The sequence below is a fragment of the Erpetoichthys calabaricus genome, chromosome 2 (genome assembly GCF_900747795.2).
Source record: "Erpetoichthys calabaricus chromosome 2, fErpCal1.3, whole genome shotgun sequence".
In the NCBI taxonomy this organism is placed as follows: Eukaryota; Metazoa; Chordata; class Cladistia; order Polypteriformes; family Polypteridae; genus Erpetoichthys; species Erpetoichthys calabaricus.
Window position 1 is genome coordinate 161,929,915 of NC_041395.2, and position 18,356 is coordinate 161,948,270.

At 38.0% G+C, this 18,356-nt stretch overlaps 1 protein-coding gene across 2 annotated transcripts in view; it reads right to left on the bottom strand.

Moving 5' to 3' along the window:
• The window catches only part of fndc3ba (fibronectin type III domain containing 3Ba), a 532,014-nt gene that overhangs the window by 366,488 nt on the left and 147,170 nt on the right, over nt 1-18,356 (bottom strand). For both annotated transcript variants that reach the window (XM_028794708.2, XM_051923036.1), the window contains exon 2: nt 9,562-9,700. In XM_028794708.2, coding sequence (XP_028650541.2) covers nt 9,562-9,672 — 111 coding nt within the window. In that variant the 5' untranslated portion in view covers nt 9,673-9,700. The remainder of the gene's footprint in view (nt 1-9,561; nt 9,701-18,356) is intronic.

An 18,356-nucleotide genomic window follows, 5' to 3' on the forward strand; every position in this document is an offset into this window, starting at 1 on the left:
AGGGGCCGACGGGGCACTTGAAGTGTCACAAACAGTGCGAGAAGAGAGGACGCTGCCCAAAACTGCGAAGCTCTCGACCCCTCGGAGCAGCCCGACATTCTGCGCCTTCCAGCGTCCACTTTGTTCTCATGCACATTGTTTACAGCTCGCCGCTGTTAAAAAGTAGAAAGACGCAAAGCTGTTTTCCTCATCTCTTCTACTATCATGTACTGCCAACTAAAAAAAGTTACAATGTGTCAGTTTCCGCGACAGTCACGTGGACGAATAAATAAAACTTCTCTGTCAGAACGCGCGTGGCGGCGGACGGCTCAGCGTTGTAGTCCAGACAGGAGGGCTGGGAGACGGCGACGTGGGGCGCACTTCTATGAGATAGATCGCCTTGTTTGTGTTTACTTCTTTTCAATATCAGTAAAATAACTCTCACACAAATAATAACAATTCGTAAAGACGATATAAAAATGGCGTCCACAAACGAAGTGATTAATTCCTGTATTATAATATGTTCTGTGGTCATACATAATTTCCATCTCACGTGATCATACGTAATTTCCGTTTCATACGTAATTTCCGTATCACGTGGTCATACGTAATTTCCGTTTCAAACACGAAAAGAATTTTATATATATAGATTTATAAAGATTTGACACTGCCCTTTGTGTGATTAGCTGGGTTTTTGATGGTATTTCCCCCTCTAATGGGCATTTTAAGCATTTCTGGGATCTTTGTCCTTTGGGACTCTCGACTTCATGACACTTTGTAAGTCACTTTAGATAAAACCATCTGCTAAACAAATAAATGTAAATGTCTTATGTAATATTTTCACCTGCGTGAACAAAGTATACAATTACTATGAGCAGAAATAATCTTTTAGGAAAAGAAAAATAAAGCATAATTCTTGTCACAAATCAGGGCCACCAAAACCTTAATCAGCCAAACTGTCAACACCCATCTTCCATCAGCACCACCAAATTTTAAGCCCTAGACATATTACATTTTTCAATCAGAGGCATATTTTCGGAAGCTCTCAGCTGACAAGTAAGGCCAGGTAAAAAGTCCACGTGGGGAACAGGGAAGAAGAGGCAATAAGGAAAAGTGGAGATTTTTTTCACAGCATTCAGCCTCTCAGTGAATGCACAGGGTGAGCTTGGGATTGGTTTACAGCATCAAAGGATGTTGCATACTTTCCACACATGGGCTGACAAAAAAAAAAAAAGGAAATCCCACTTGACAAGTAAGTGTATGTAAAAAGGTTAGGTATGCGCAGTAACATAACCTTCATTTCACAAGTCAGAGAGACCAGTAAAGCAGTGATTTATGGTGCTTCTGCCTGAATTTTAAAAACATAACCTTCTCCTTTGAGATGCTGGAAAAAACTGGCAGCAGTTTTATGCTAATTGAGTTCATGCTAATCACAGTGGCCACAGGCACACTTTGAAACAGGATTTCGAACACTAGGGTCCTCTTTAAAAAATGCCAGGTTGATTATTTTAATTTGTGTTTTTGGTAGAGATTGGGCCTAGTCTGTCATTAACATTTAAATGGAAAATGGGTGTGGTTTATGGTAATTAAAGACATCTATGCTAGGATTTTTCAAAAGTGTTGGCGAAAACTACAATAGACATGGGAAATGAATTCTGAAGAAGTGAAAAAATGAGTTCTGCCTATAATTCTAAATAAACAGCCAAAAAACCTACAAGCTGAAACATTAAGGCTGATTACACTCAGGCCATTACTGGCTCAATTATCCATCCATCTAATTTCTAAGACCACTTTTGGGGAAGCTGGGAGTCAATAGCTTCTCCCTACAGCATTTTGTGGAAGGTAAGATCTCACCCTAGACGCCTCACAAACTGCCCTCAAAGCACAACTACATCTGGAAACTTAGGAAAAGGCAGGATGTTTATGGTCTGCGCACCAAAATAAAGATACAGATGTTAGAAATCAGCTGTCAGCTGAACGTTATCCTCCTGCCTCTCCTGAATACACATGGCCCTGCTGTCTCCTTCCAACTTGTGTCACACTATAGACAACCAGCTCTATTAAAAGCTGGTGTCATAGCTCTAAAAGGAAGATATACAATATAAAAGATACAATTTCTAGTTTAATAAACTGAAAAAAAGAATGAATAGAAAATTAACAGAACAGTTCACAAAATAATCAGAATTTCACTATCCTTCTCTTGACAATTATCTATGGACAGCAGCAATGTGTCACTGCTCAACCAGTCATCCTTTTTTTTGTGTGTGTACTGTATTTTATAAACTAGACCCCGTCCTAATCCGACTGCCTATAAAATCATGGTGTGAAATAAGTTGTCAAACTGGGAAACTGGGATGGTAGAGAGCAACACTGGGGCCCCACAAGAGACTTTTCTGACCCCATTCCTGTTCACATAATACACAGCAGACTTTTGCCACATTCAGAAGTACTCTGATGATACAGCTATTGTAGCGTGCATAAGGAATGGGCAGTAAGGGGAATACAGGGATCTGATTGGAGCTTTCAGTGACTGGAGCAATAAGAACTGCCTGGTTCTGAACACAATGAAGACCTAGTAGATGACTCTAGATTTCAGCAGGTCTAAACTGCCCCTTCAGATTGTTAACATCAGAGGGGAGGACACTGAATTGGTGCAGACTTAATATCTAGGTGTCCACCTTGATGACACACTGGACTGGTCTGTGAACACAGGTGTCCTCTACAGGAAGGGGCAGAGCAGTCTCTTTTTCCTTCGAAGACTTAGAACACAGACATTTCACTACTTACATTGAATGATCTTTTTGCTGCCATTTGTTGGGGAGACAGTATGACAGATAAGAACACTAATAGGCTGGACAAGATGGTGAAGAAGGCGAGCTTGGTGCTGGGTAGAACTGTGTACTCACTGGAAATTGTGGTAGACAGGTATATGGGGAAGAAGGTACAGGCCATCCTTGACAATAGTAGTCACCCTCTCCATAACATTTTGGCAGGTCAGAGAAGTAAACACAGCAGTGGTATTCTCTCACTGCGCTGTAGAACAGAACACTTTAGAAGATGATTTGTTCCTACTGCTGTGATATTTTATAACTCTGTTGTCAACACAAGTGATTTAGGACCTGGTCACCATTCTACCTGCTGACACTGTAACAAATGACCAGTTGTACGTTTAAGTATTTATTTATTTCTCCTTGCCTTTTTCAATGATTTGTAGTAATTATTGCTGATGTGCTTGAAATACTGGACACCGGAATTTCCCCGAGGGAATGAATAAAGTATCTATCTATCTATACATAGCACTGTCAAGGCCATTAGTTTATTAATGAAAGCCTAAGCAGGTTGTGCAGACTAATAAATTAAAAATAAATAATATATTTATTTCTGACAACAGATACCATATAACTGGATATGTGTGGGTGGTTTAGTTTATGGTGGATGTGACTTGGATGATCCTTAAAGTGTAATACAACATTCATGCCCTAAATGCTTATTTCAGTAAACCCAATCACAGAGACTATCAACAGCTCTTGAAATCTAGCTGCAATTTCCACTAACAAAATACTTTTATGAATATACTGTATTACCAAACACCAAGAGTGACTGGGCCGTACCTTGTTTTCTCATAAATATTACAAGACTTTTGAAAATGAATGTGTTCATACAATGTGCACAGCTTTCATATGGGCAACAGAACTGGCAAAATGAAGGCATGGAACTCGAAGAAATACCTGCTCGATTCTTGTCCATTTTAACCACAGCCAGTGAAAGTGTGCATTTCAAAATGAGACATAATTACAGATTGCTTTCAAGTATTATGAAATTCTTACATGTTAAGCAATTGTTAACATTACATATGAACTGGTAAACGGAGAAGTAAGATTAAGAGCACATGAACATGTGATTGTAAATAAAGATCTGCTTCTTCTTCTTTCGGCTGCTCCCGTTAGGGGTTGCCACAGCGGATCATCTTCTTCCATATCTTTCTGTCCTCTGCATCTTGCTCTGTTACACCAATCACCTGCATGTCCTCTCTCACCACATCCATAAACCTTCTCTTAGGCCTTTCTCTTTTCCTCTTCCCTAGCAGCTCTATCCTTAGCATCCTTCTCCCAATATACCCAGCATCTCTCCTCTGCACATGTCCAAACCAACGCAATCTCGCCTCTTTGACTTTGTCTCCCAACCATCCAAGAGTAACAAAAGATTTGCTTAGCGTTAGTTAATGTGATGAACGAAAGCTAAAACTTCCACTTGGTGCATCTACTGAAACGCATAACAAAAACAAAAAAATCAGTTTCAGCTCTGTTTTACAATATGATATATAAAAATGATTAAAGGCTAAAATGATTAACCTCTGTACTATGAAAAACATTTCACACTTGAAATCTGCAACATTCAAGTACTCTATTTTCAATATGGTGCCAAATAATACAAAAAAAATTAAAAAGTTATGAAAATAACACTTCAATAAATACATACACAACTATGCTTTGATAGACATTTCTGGACAACTTGGATTTGAAGATTCAGCATAGAGATTTTAAAATCAGTTACAGTACACTGGCATCTTTTCATTGGTTAGGTTCACAACACTCTTGCAAAGCACCTTCTATTTTAATCACTCATAACAGTAACTTCATAACCCAACTGACTACTTTGTAAAGGCTGTACTTTAAAATAGTGGATGCTGTCAAGAGCACTGCATTAAATAAACATTGATTAACTGATCCAATTTAACAGGGTGATTTTATGAATTATGAGATTGCACTGGTTTGGGCCCTGGTCCTATTCATAAAACATTGAACAATAATTCTGAACTAATTATTGTCCTTCCACAGGTATTCTACAAGGAGAGTTCTTTCTTTCCACAGGTATTTTACAATTATAATTAATAATTAAAATTACATTTTGCTCCCAGCATTGGTCTGTGCTGCTGCCTCATTGTTCTTCAGTGGTTAGCTCTTGTTCCCATCTATGTGGATTATGCAGTTCTCACTAATGCAGTTTCTGTGAGGTTTTGTTGGGGCATTCCCTTTTCCTTCCATTCCTCTTGGAAAGCACATGGAAACCAGAGTACCACTGGGTAAATCAGGATACTTCTCAATATTGTGTTTGGTTTAATGGTTGGGTTAATTATATATTGGAATAACCATTTAAAATAATTGCTGGTTTTATCTGGAAGTCATTGAAAAAGTTGAGCTGTCAGCAATAATGGTCGTTTGTCTCTTTTCATAGGATGCAGAGCTCAGGTTCTCTGACTTCTTTGCACCACATTCACTGTATTTCATTCAAAGGTTGAGAGTTGCTTTTTCAAGTTTCATTAGTACACCATCAGCCTATATAAACCTTGGGTATCTCAGTTTAATGAAGGGTTTAATATCTGGCTATTCTAAAATCCAGTTGTTGTCCTCCTGGGAGACTGAATAATAATAATAATTTTATTTATAAAGCACCTTTCCCCTACAGAGTACTTCACAGAAACTCAGAAAGAGCAATAGGTCATATATGACATTGGATATACAATTCTGGGGCTAATGCACCTCTATGTCTATGGCTAAAAATATGCAGCATTCACATTAACTAAAGTAAGATTATTCTTAACTCTCACAACCTTGCCATTAACATTTACTTGTCCAAAAGAACAACAAGGGGTGGTGAGCAAAATGGCCTTAATAATTTCACATTTCAAAAAAAAAAAAAGCCTTGGTGGTGCACAGTATATACAACCCCAATTCCAATGAAGTTGGGACGTTGTGTAAAACGTAAATAAAAACAGAATACAATGATTTGCAAATCCTTTTCAACCTATATTCAATTGAATACACTACAAAGACAAGATATTGAATGTTCAAACTGATAAACTTTGTTTTTTTGCAAATCTTCACTCGTTTTGAATTTGATGCCTGCAACACGTTCCAAAAAAGCTGGGACAGGGGCATGATTACCACTGTGTTATATCACCTTTCCTTTTAACAACACTCAATAAGCGTTTGGGAACTGAGGACACTAATTGTTGAAGCTGTGTAGGTGGAATTCTTTCCCATTCTTGCTTGATGTACAACTTCAGTTGCTCAACAGTCCGGGGTCTCCGTTGTCGTATTTTGTGCTTCATAATGCGCCACACATTTTCAATGGGAGACAGGTCTGGACTGCAGGCAGGCCAGTCTAGTACCCGCACTCTTTTACTACGAAGTCACGCTGTTGTAACACATGCAGAATGTGGCTTCGCATTGTCCTGCTGAAATAAGCAGGGACGTCCCTGAAAAAGACGTTGCTTGGACAGCAGCATATGTTGCTCTAAAACCTGTATGTACCTTTCAGCATTAATGGTGCCTTCACAGATGTGCAAGTTACCCATGCCATGGGCACTAAAACACCCCCATACCATCACAGATGCTGGCTTTTGAACTTTGCGCTGATAACAATCCAGATGGTCCTTTTCCTCTTTGGCCTGGAGTACACGACGTCCATGATTTCAAAAAACAATTTGAAATGTGGACTCGTCAGATCACAGCACACTTTCCTATTTTGCGTCAGTCCATCTCAGATGAGCTCGGGCCCAGAGAAGCCAGCGGTGTTTCTGGGTGTTGTTGATATATGGCTTTTGCTTTGCATGGTAGAGTTTTAACTTGCAATTGTAGATGTAGCGACGAACTGTGTTAACTGACAATGGTTTTCTGAAGTATTCTGAGCCCATGTGGTAATATCCTTTACAGAATGAAGTCGGTTTTTAATGCAGTGCCGCCTGAGGGATCGAAGGTCACGGGCATCCAGTGTTGGTATTCGGCCTTGCCGCTTACGTGCAGAGATTTCTTCGGATTCTCTGAATCTTTTGATGAGATTATGGACAGTAGATGATGAAATCCCTAGATTCCTTGCAATTGTACGTTGAGAAACATTGTTCTTAAACTGTTGGACTATTTGCCCACGCAGTTGTTCACAAAGTGGTGAACCTCGCCCCATCCTTGCTTGTGAACGACTGAGCCTTTTGGGGATGCTCCTTTTATACCCAATCATGACAAACACCCGTTTCCAATTAACCTGTTCACCTGTGGAAGTGTTTTTTAAACATTCCTCAACTTTCCCAGTCTTTTGCTGCCACTGTCCCAGTTTTTTTGGAACGTGTTGCAGGCATCAAATTCAAAATGAGTGAAGATTTGCAAAACAACAATAAAGTTTATCAGTTTGAACATTCGATATCTTGTGTTCGTAGTGTATTCAATTGAATATAGGTTGAAAAGGATTTGCAAATCATTGTATTCTGTTTTTATTTACGTTTTACACAACGTCCCAACTTCATTGGAATTAGGGTTGTATTTTCAGTGTATATAATGACCATGTTTAAGAAGCAGCACTAAACTGTTCCTTACTGCTGATGGGTTTATTGATGCGGCTAGGACTTGATGTAGTTAAGAGAGTGCAATTTATTTAAAGGCTCACTCTTTAGGTCTAAACATTCTTCAATTTGTAAAGAGTAGTATTTGTTTACTACATTTGTTGTTGTTGTTGTTGTTAGGTGCCATCAAGTCAGTTCCAACTCATAGCGACCCTGTGTACAACAGAGCAAAACATTGTCCGATTCTGAGCCATCCTCGTCATTTCTTCCATGTTTGAAACCATGTGTCGATGCACCTGACAATGTGTCCAAAGAATATGAGCCAGAGTTTAGATTTAGACACACTAAATTAATGACTAACATTTTCACAGGTAGGCCTGAAGCTTAAACAACAGAATAACTTTCCTTTATTTCTAAGTCGGACCATCTGAAGGACTCTACAGAATCAGGGAAGAAAATGTTGAGTATAAGAAGAAGGAATGTGTTTGAAGTATTGCAAAGATGTAACATTTAATTTGAGTACACATCCCAACCTGTGACCCACTGTATTTGGATTTGATTGCAATTATCTCAACTAAAATTGTTGGAACAACCACTGGACAAGATAAAATAAATAAAATTAAAACAATGACCACTGTCTTTACTGAAGGTTACTCTACCATTCATCCATCCATCCATTATCCAACCTGCTATATCCTAACACAGGGTCACGGGGATCTGCTGGAGCCAATCCCAGCCAACACAGGGCGCAAGGCAGGAACAAATCCCGGGCAGGGCGCCAGCCCACCGCAGGACTCTGCCATTCATAGGTGTGAAAAAATGCTTATTTTAATTTTACTAATGCCAGTTGGTAGAAACTACACAGTAAAACACCCAGACGTTCAGGAAGTGTAGCTTAGTTGATATGGTTTAGACTACAACCAAAGAGTGTTCCTGTTCAACTCCCAGTTTCTTCACACTGCATGAGTCTGAGCACCTTATTTGAAAGGTGATATTTTGGTTAAAGTTTATGTATTTGATAAAAGTTTTTTAGTTCTTGGGACAGACAAGGCTATTAAGGGTTAGAAAGAGGGCAGTTATTTCTAGCATGGCCTTCAGGCTCCTTTAAGTAAAGCTTAAAATATTACCATCAGGAAACATGATGGCCCACACCAAAAACTGCCACAAATCACCTATCAAATACATTTTGTACTTATAATTTACTCACAATAAGTACTGTATATGAGGTGATAGGTTTTGCACTTATAATTTACTCTCTTTAAATAAATGAAGTGTAAATCTGTTTCACTCCAAGACCCTGAAATCTTAAATTTTGATAACAGCAGAATTATTATTATTTAGCTGACGTGCTTATCCAAGACAACATACAACATTTAGGGTACACTTGGTTAAATTTTTTTTGCTTTTCCAGTTGGTGCACAGGCAGGTGAAGTGACTTGCTGCTGGTCACACACTGTCATCATCATCAGTAGCAGGATCTGAATCCACAGCCTTAGGGTTGGAAGTTCTAAGCCTTAACCACTACACCACACTGTCAGTATTTACATGAAAGAAGGGGTGAGTCTTGTTTTATCTTATATAAATGTAAATGAAACGTAAAGAAATATTTTTCTACAAACATAAAGTGGATATCAAAAGGATATGCACGACTCTTGAAATTTCAGCTTTAATTGATGCTGAACTTGAATCTAACACAAATGATTTCAGACATTTAGAAACAAGTAAAAAAAAAAAAAAAAAGTAAATAAATGTATCAAAAACAAAACACACACCTTGTAGAGCCTCAGTTCCACAAGTGTGCAGACCATTTAATAGTTCTTTGAATAATTCTATCAGAATAGATTTTGCTTAACTTGGCACACCTGCATTTTAAAATTTCCTGACTCTTTTCTTTGAGGAAGAGTTCCAAGTATAATCAGATTGTGTGGGACTTCTGACCACAGCCCCCTTTTGGAGAGTCTACAGATTTTTAATAGGACTAATGTCCAGCTCTGAATAGGACATTTTAGGACCCTGAACTTTCCTTTTTGTTTCTCTAGCAAGAATTTTTTGTTAAACAAATCTTATGGATGATAAGAATGATCTGACATGATTTGTCTCGTTTCAAAACAGTGTATCAACAAATGCTGACATTTTTAGTAACTTGGTGTGCACCAACACATATACTCATCAGACATGTACATGGGGTACCCCTGCTTGAATTCTGTACAGTTATACTCATCATATTCAAATTAACTGTGACTCACGTGTTGAGACCCATCTCCATTAACCATGTGAGGCATCAGAGGCACTTCCCCATTCAGCAAGGGTGGCAGGTCCAGTGGAATCTGGTCTGTCATCATCATTGTGACATACATTCATGGAGAACTTTCCTCTGCAGACGTTCTATAAAAGCCAAAAAACAAACAAAAAAAAAAATCACAATTCAGTAATAATAGCAACTGCTGTTGTCAGTCTATTACTTTGGTTCTGTGGCAAACATGGTCATGTTCCTCCAGGGGCTCTCTAGCATGGATTGAGCCTTAGGATTACACTTCAGTTTTAACTTAAAAACTGCAAAATTAGCAACATTCTTTTTTTTTTTTTTTAGCATAAACGTATTCACTAATACACACATGCAAAACTTTTAACCATTCTCAAATGTTAAATTATGTTTTCCCATGACAGAATGCTAAAAGAAGAAACAACTAGCCAGACACCTATTTTCTAAGAATACTGTAGTCTCAGGAAAAAAAAAAACAGATTCACAAGTGTAAAATAATTATATTCAAGTATCAATCATTGAAAAGCCAACCCCTACCTTTTAAATGGGGTTTAAAAAGGTTTATGGTAATAAACAGAAATGCTCAATGACATCTATAACAACTCTCATTTCTAACGAGCGCCACTCAATCAAGATAAATACCTCAAAAGGAAGCACAAGAAATGGCCAGAAGTTTTTTTACTTGTTGGTTATTTATGCTATTCCGTGATCATATTCAAAGGAGAACTAGATATACTTAGCTAAAGTCCTCATTTTTCTATATACTGCATTCTCTGTCAGCTTCAACCGCCTTGTGCCAGTGAGAAATAAGTGAATGTATGGCCTTCTTTTACCAGTCTGAATCCAACAACTGCAGCCACCACATATTCAATTATTTACCAGCAGCTATCAGTCCTAATTTTTTTTCTTCCTCATAAAGAGCAAATTTGAATAAGTCCAAAGAAATGGAAATCTATGAAGGAGAAAGATCTGGACTCTAGGGCAGAGAGTCGGGCAAATGTGAATTTTAGGATTGCTTCTTGGGTATGAAACACCATCAGCACTTCGCAATGCCTGCTGGAGTCAAACTGCGCTTGTGATTGAAATGGATTGTTCTGCAGTAATGATGTAGCAAACAGGCTATTTCAAAGTGATCACAGAATAAGTTGCTGTTTCGTTTAACTTTTGACTGACGTATAAAAAGCTTGGCAAAGACTTTTTGGGCAACTTTTACAAGGCAGTTGTTTGCAAGCAAATCTTCCAGTACTAAAACCAGTTTTATATAGTGCCATTTACTAAGCACATCATTAAAGGTTTCTTTGTGAAGATGATGAAATACAGTATATCATCCAATGCACATACACTACCGTGTACTTGTGGCTGAACCATGTCCAGCGTCCAACACTGAACAGATTTTTGCACTTTGCTTTTTTTTCTTTTGCACTTGTGGTTATAATCAAGCATGTCAACTATTCATTGCATCTGCCATATACTGTCATCGCTCCTTCTCCCGAATAAAGTTCTCAATACAAATATCACATGTTGACAACGCCTCAGTAACTCACAATCAAATCGTGAACAACATTGACATTAACTAAAGATAAAATACTCGCAGTTTTCTGGGCCACTGATTTAAGAACAAGGTGCTAACATCAAACTGAGGATATGCAAAAATGGCCAGCTGGTAACAAAGCTGACTTCTTGTGAAAGTATTTCAGTTTCATGGTAGGTTCATTTCATTTTCCTTTAATTAGACGTACTGCACCACTAAGCTCTTTTATGATCACTCAGCTGAGCATCAGATTATAAACTAGCTAACAGAAACACATTTAAAAAATAGTCCTTTGTATAGGTTTCTCTGTTTGGAAGAGGTCCAGATAGTGGCCCTGTCTACAGTATACAATATTAAGGGATATCCATCATCACCACCTCCAGTTCTAATGGTCACACTTAAGGCTCTTGTAGTTGGTTTTGGAACAGGCACCAATACTTTGCAAACCTAGATTAGAAAAGAAGCTTAAGCTTGGTTTGATTTGTCTTCAATTTTTTTTTGTTATAAATTGATCTATTTGTATGGAATGATTACAATATAATTAATAAATAAAATTTAAAAAAAAAGAAAAGAAGCTTAGAAAATGAAGTGATGGATGGATAAATAGATGGATGGATGGAATTCCCCAGTGCTATATACTTACTAAAACAGTAAGCATCCTGCCAGACATGAATGCTGAAAAATGTACCTAAGCTTTTTTCAGAATGCGCATCTGATGATGATTAACTGTAAACCTTTCAATAAAAAATATCTGTTACATTTTATTCATAACGATAATCCCAACTATGGTAGGATGTTCCATGGATATGTCTTAAAAGTAGATTTTTTTTTTTTTGCCAGACCCCGCATGTCCCCATGGTAAGGGTGCAGAAGCACTATCTGCCCATTGTATAAGTGATCTGTTAAACAGCAAGCAGACACAAAGATGGGCCTGAAACCCCCCCTCTCCTCATCTTCCCATTTTAGACAACTGCACTGAGCTTCCAGTTAAGTTTAAAGCCAATATTCAAACCCTTCTTTAAGTTAAAAATGGTCTGAGCATACACTATAATCTCAAAATGTAGCTCTTCTTAAAATTACCAGGATTAAGAAACTGCTTCCTATGTCTTTAGTTGGTCAGCTCCTACATTGGGGAATATTCTGCCTAGTAATAATAAAGAAGCTTCATCTGACCGATCATTTAAATCAAGAACAGCAATTGCCTACTTCAACATATCATATTACATGCTTGGTAAAGACTGTTCATATTGCTTCTTCATAAATGTATGCTCTTTTTTCTTTAGTGTTCTTTAGAAGTACTTGAATGCCACTTCTATTTTGATAAAGTTATTGGAAGAGGACCCAGTAATTGCCTAGGTGGGATGAGAGAATGGAAAGATGGACACTAAACATGGATATGGATTGATAATCAATTATTCCACCTGTAAATTATTGCTAAGAAGTAAGAGCACTAAAGGTTGACAACTCTTGCACATAAAGTTCAATGACAAAGATAAATTAGAATTGTGATTAAATATTTATTAACCAGTAACGGAGCACTGCATGAATAATAACGTGCAATGAATACATTTGACTCGAGCATTCATAGTTTTCATACTCTTTCTCTGTATGTTTAGCATTCATTTTCTCAGAGATTGATGCGCTTGCTGCTTCTTGAGCAGCTCTTCTTTTCTCCACCCTAGCGGGTGTTTGTGTTGCAATTATTTAGTACATTTTCTTTCATTTTTCACTTAAGCTGGCACTTAAGTATTCAATCTCCCTCAACAATGATTTAAGATATGAAGAGGTCGGGGGAAGTGACGGCGAAGGTGGTAGGGAATGAGAACGGCGCCCGTACACATGTGCCGCCCTGCTGGCCACTGCCGAGAGTTAAATCTACAATAAAATAAAATAAAATAAAAATAAAAAGAGGAATAATCTTGGAGGTCAATCATCACTCCGAAAGTGGATAGTAGACGTCAAGTAGTACATGTGTACCAAATTTCAGGTCAATAGGTCAAACGGTTTGCAAGCTAGAGGTCATTTAAAATCCTTGACAGACAAACAAACAGCCACGGTAGTGTATTATATATAAAGTGTGACAGATGGCCGGGACACCCCTTCACCACATTTGCCAGGGGGACTAGGGTGGGAAGCCCAGTATCTCCCCCTGGACGCTAGATGGCAGCATCCCTGGGTTGCAGCGGTGCCTTGGACTCCCCCAGGGCTTCATGGGGTTTGGAGTTCTGTGCAGCTCTGTGGGGTTCCGCAGGTGCCACCAGGGGGTGCTGCAACAGGAGCGGCTGGCCACTGGTTTCGCCTTACTCAGAAGTGCAGCTGGATGTCAGCAATCAACCACCTGGAGCACTTTCGGGTGCCTGATAAAAGGGGGCCAGCAACCACCACTCAGCGGCCAGAGTCGGGTGGAGGAGGACCAGGTTGCTTGGGAGGAGTGGTGGTGCCAAGGAGGAAGAGAAAGTGCTGTTGTTACATGTGTGCTTGGGACTGTGTATTGCCTGTGGGTCACGGGGAAGACATGCACCCACAGGTGAAGTTCTTGGTGTTTTACACGTGCCTCAGTGTGAGTCTGTGTCGGGTCGGGCGCTATATAGCGCCTTTATCACAAAAGATATAATCAAAGATACAGCAAGAAATGTCTATATTTTAAAACAGCCCAAATGAAGCCCAAAGACTACTCCTTCCATCACTATCCAATGTTCTGTACCATAAAACAAAACCTAATTAACCTTAAAAGTAACAATAAAAAAATAAACTGACCAGTAAAATTAAACAACTGTCATTAAGAGATGACTTTTATTCCTCCAACAAATAAGATAAATTTATGCAGTAGGCTCTAAACTAACAAGAGCTTTTTCAAAATAGGTTACAGTGATTAAGAGAAAACAGAAGGCAATGACAAATAGTACCCAAGACAAGGACAGTAAGTTATGCTACATATATGCTTCCATAAAAAGTCACTTCTACATAGATACTAGTATCACCATAAATATTTATTAAATCTACTTTACATATACAAATTGAACCTTTGCATATGTAATAATCATCCCCACTCATCTTTAGTCTTCAAAAAGTCGCACTCGGAGGGGTTTTACAGTGTATAGAAATTCACTTTGTCTATGCTGACACAAAGTAAGTTGGAAGACAGAGACACCAAATAAGACCAAAACCAACTAGCACCCACGCAATGGAGATTTCACTGTTCACATGCTTGACGTTCACCTCTGGAAGAAGACTCTTTACGTAGAAAGGTCATTTACACATTTGACAATAATACGGATATTTCAAATACCGTATATACTCGCGTATAAGTTGGGTCTTGAAACCCAAAAAAATCGATCATAAAATCAGACCCTGACTTATACGCTCGTTCAAAAATACACCTGAATTTTTTTTTTTTACATCTTCTTGCCTCCTCCAATCTCACACCAGTTTCTCAGACACATCAAATTTTGTTGCAGCAGCGCAGTTACCAATTTCTTTTGCCACTTCAATGACTTTTAATTTAAAACCAGCTTCATACTTTCTTCTGATTGAACGCTCCATCGTAGATAAGGGATGCTCTTACAATAAAGGTGTATGAGGGTGTGAGATACAAAAAACACAAAACAGTGCAAACGTCGCCTCGGAGTAGTTCAGGTATTACCGTGTGGTCACGTAGGCACAAAGTCAGTGTGCTCCATGGTTACTCTCTCAGGTGGGCGTTAGCATATCATAGTCTCTTGGACCAATAGCGTGAGTTTTTTTGCATTCGACTTATATGACCGGCATTATAAAATACCAGAAATTACACGGTAATATCAAGCAGTGACTTATCTGCGGGAGAACTTAAACACGAGTATATAGGTAATTCTATAAAGCAACCTGTATTTTTACAGATATAAAATAAGCAAAAATGTCTCTTTGATGAATGAAATAAAACTTTTTTTTTTTAACAACAGTCCAGCTATCAGACAGTCCCAGCATGACATTAGGTGTGTTCTATGTGTACATTTTCTAACTGGTTTAAAAAACAAGAAAGTACTTATTTTGCCAAAATGACAATAAGTAGGCAAAGAAACAAAGAAATCTGACATTTAAATATTGTTAATAATTTTTGCGTATTTTTTCATAATTTCAAAGTTTAAACATGCTAATGTAAGCAAAATTTTAGTTTATATTCTAACTTTATATTACCAATGACTTATGATATATTTACTTGGGATTATGATGTAAACATGTAGCATTACAGGTGTGATTCTAAACAATACCCCCATCTTAAACTCAGGCTCTGCCCCTAATTATCTAAAGTAATCAATAAAAGGCAGTAAAGCATTAATAACAAATATGTAGGATGGTCACATGAAAGGAAATCTGCCATGGAACGTACCAAGGGGTAGAATGTTATGAAGATCCAAATGATAGATTTTTGTTAGTTCATTCTTTCATATTCATCATTGTTACGGTGTGGGTCGGCCTCCTGTCATGTTCAGGGACCCACTACGCCACAATCATATAACCCAAAGCTTCTCTTTGCTAAAGCTGTAGTAAGCTGAAAATTAAACTAAAACACTGCAAGCCACATTTGCGTGTTAATTTTTACTCAAAACTCTGTTTTATTAGATTTCTATTTCTTCCTCTTGAATATACAAAAAAAGTGTGACTCTTCAGTAGTCCTGACCTCCAATTTTGGTGACAGGACTTGTAAAGGTAATGTACTGCACACTTATACAACAAATTGTGTAAGAATTTTAGTGAAATATAGCCCAGTCGTTCAACTACAAAGACACCCACAGTGAACCCTCACTCTAACTCTTAAAGTCCTTAGATAAGATCAGTCTGCTTATACAGACTATGAAGGAAGCATCCTGCTCGAGTCTATTTATTTACAAAATATGTGATAAAGATGCACAGATTGAGGCTTTCTCTCTTACTGGACCCATCCATATTTTTCCCATAATCCTATTTTACGGTCAGAGCTTATTGTTCTTAATGACAAATGGTACACAACAGTATTGTTGTATTGTGTATTTAGTATTTTATAATTATTTTGTAATTAGTGAGACTAGAAAAAGCACACAATGCAAATCCATTTTACAGTCTGCACTCCCCTGAAAAAAACAGCCACCATAATACCTCAATATGTATAATAGACACCTAAGAGCAAAGATGAAAGAGGACAGACTGAGTTTGTTGTCTCTATTACAAATAAATTAATGAAAAAATAAAACTTCTTAAAATGCAAAGACCTAATATTTGCTTGAAGGTGCCACTACAAAATTAATAACAATAACATATGAATAATAGTATTGAAAAACAAATGAGAAAAAGTTGCTTTACCTTAAAACAGCATCTTACATGTAAGAACATTCTTTCAATTAAAGTATTCTGTTGAAGTGTTCTGTTCTAAGTATAAACAGGAGTGACTGTCACAGCACAATTTTGATGACAGACAGACAGACAGACAGACAGACAGACAGACAGACAGACAGACAGACAGACAGACAGACAGACAGACAGACAGACAGATAGATAGATAGATAGATAGATAGATAGATAGATAGATAGATAGATAGATAGATAGATAGATAGATAGATAGATAGATAGATAGATAGATAGATAGATAGATACTTTATTAATCCCAAGGGGAAATTCACATACTCCAGCAGCAGCATACTTATAAAAAACAATATTAAATTAAGGAGTGATAACATTGCAGGTATACAGATAGACAATAACTTTGAATAATAATATTATGAAGCACTACTTAGATAATAAACGGCATACTCCTTAACTATATACAGTCCACACATAATGCATTGACCCAGTGCTAAAGACTATAAAACTGTCATTTTTCTAGGGGTCTAGTCAATGTCAGTACTTTAAGTATGTAACCTTCACTTTCTATCCCACTTTTCCATGTCAGAGGCACTGAGAGGCAGTACCAATTCCATGAACACTTGCTTTAACACAGGGACCAGCATTGGAAACTGTGGCGGCCACTTTATGTTTTAGATTTAATGTCAAAGGACAAAAACCGTTTGGCCCCTTGGCCAAGGAAGTCCAGAAGGCTGACTACTATTTTCAAATCATCGTCATCAGCTCACTTTCTTGGTCTATTCCATGAACTAACCGAGCACAATAATATAGTAATGCACAGAATTCACTCAAGCTCTCTATGCACAAAGCATAGAATTATTCAACTCAAAATTATATATCAAGCACAACTCTCTTGTTTAAAACTATAGAAAATGTTTCCAGGGCAAGATCCTACCTGTGAACGTTGCAATCAAGTTCCAGCCTCACTAGGTCACGTTTTGGACCTGCACCAAACTAACATCATTCTGGACCAAAATCTTTAAATGCCTTTCAGACAGCCTTGGTGTCACAATCCCTCCTAATCCATTAACAGCTGTGTTTGGTGTATTTCCAGATGGGCTTAAAGTGGAGAAGGACAAACAAACCGTAATTGCCTTTACTACACTATAGGTACTATTACTTATTTCTACTAGCTTTAAGTTTTACTCTGCTGGCCTAACTCTCTTTCTCAGGGGTGAGGGTTGATTTGTTTCGAACCTTTCTTTGTTAAACTTGAGTTATTTTTATGGAATGCTATTTGATTTTAATAAAATCAATAAAATAAAAAAAAGAATAATGTGTGCGCTGTTCCCAAGTCTATAACTGATGATTTGATAGTATTGTAAGTGAAATGGAAAAGGATGCTAATATTTGTGTGCTTTTAGGATTTTGAAGGATTCACTTATCTCATCACTTACCCAGACTGCTGTTCAGTACACATAGTGAGTAGTTTGTCCATAGTGTCCATACATTAAGGGTATTAATTCATTCAGGTGGGATTGTGCAGTGGTCACAAGCTCACAGCTATGAACGTGACACAGGAAGGTGGGCTGGTCATTCCTTCAGACCATTTTCTGCTGTGTGCAGCAGATGCCAATGAAGACTATCTGCAAGGTAGAATGGCTCAGTGCAACGATCAGGGGTATTTGTAGAAGCCAAAGGGTAGTGATGTTGTGTGGCAATTCACCATTGTTTGATGCTTTGTATGACAGCTATTGTCTGTCTTGTGTGTTTGTATGACACAGTGAGCTTACAAGTAGTGATATTACTACTCGTCTGTTACAGCCACAGGGCAACAGTGTGCCGAACGTTGTAGTTTTTGGCTCACCCCTGTAGGCCAGCTTTCCAGAATTAGCGGTCCCATCTCAGCTTGAAGTTGTCAAAGGCAATGATCGCCCATATGTAGTCTTAG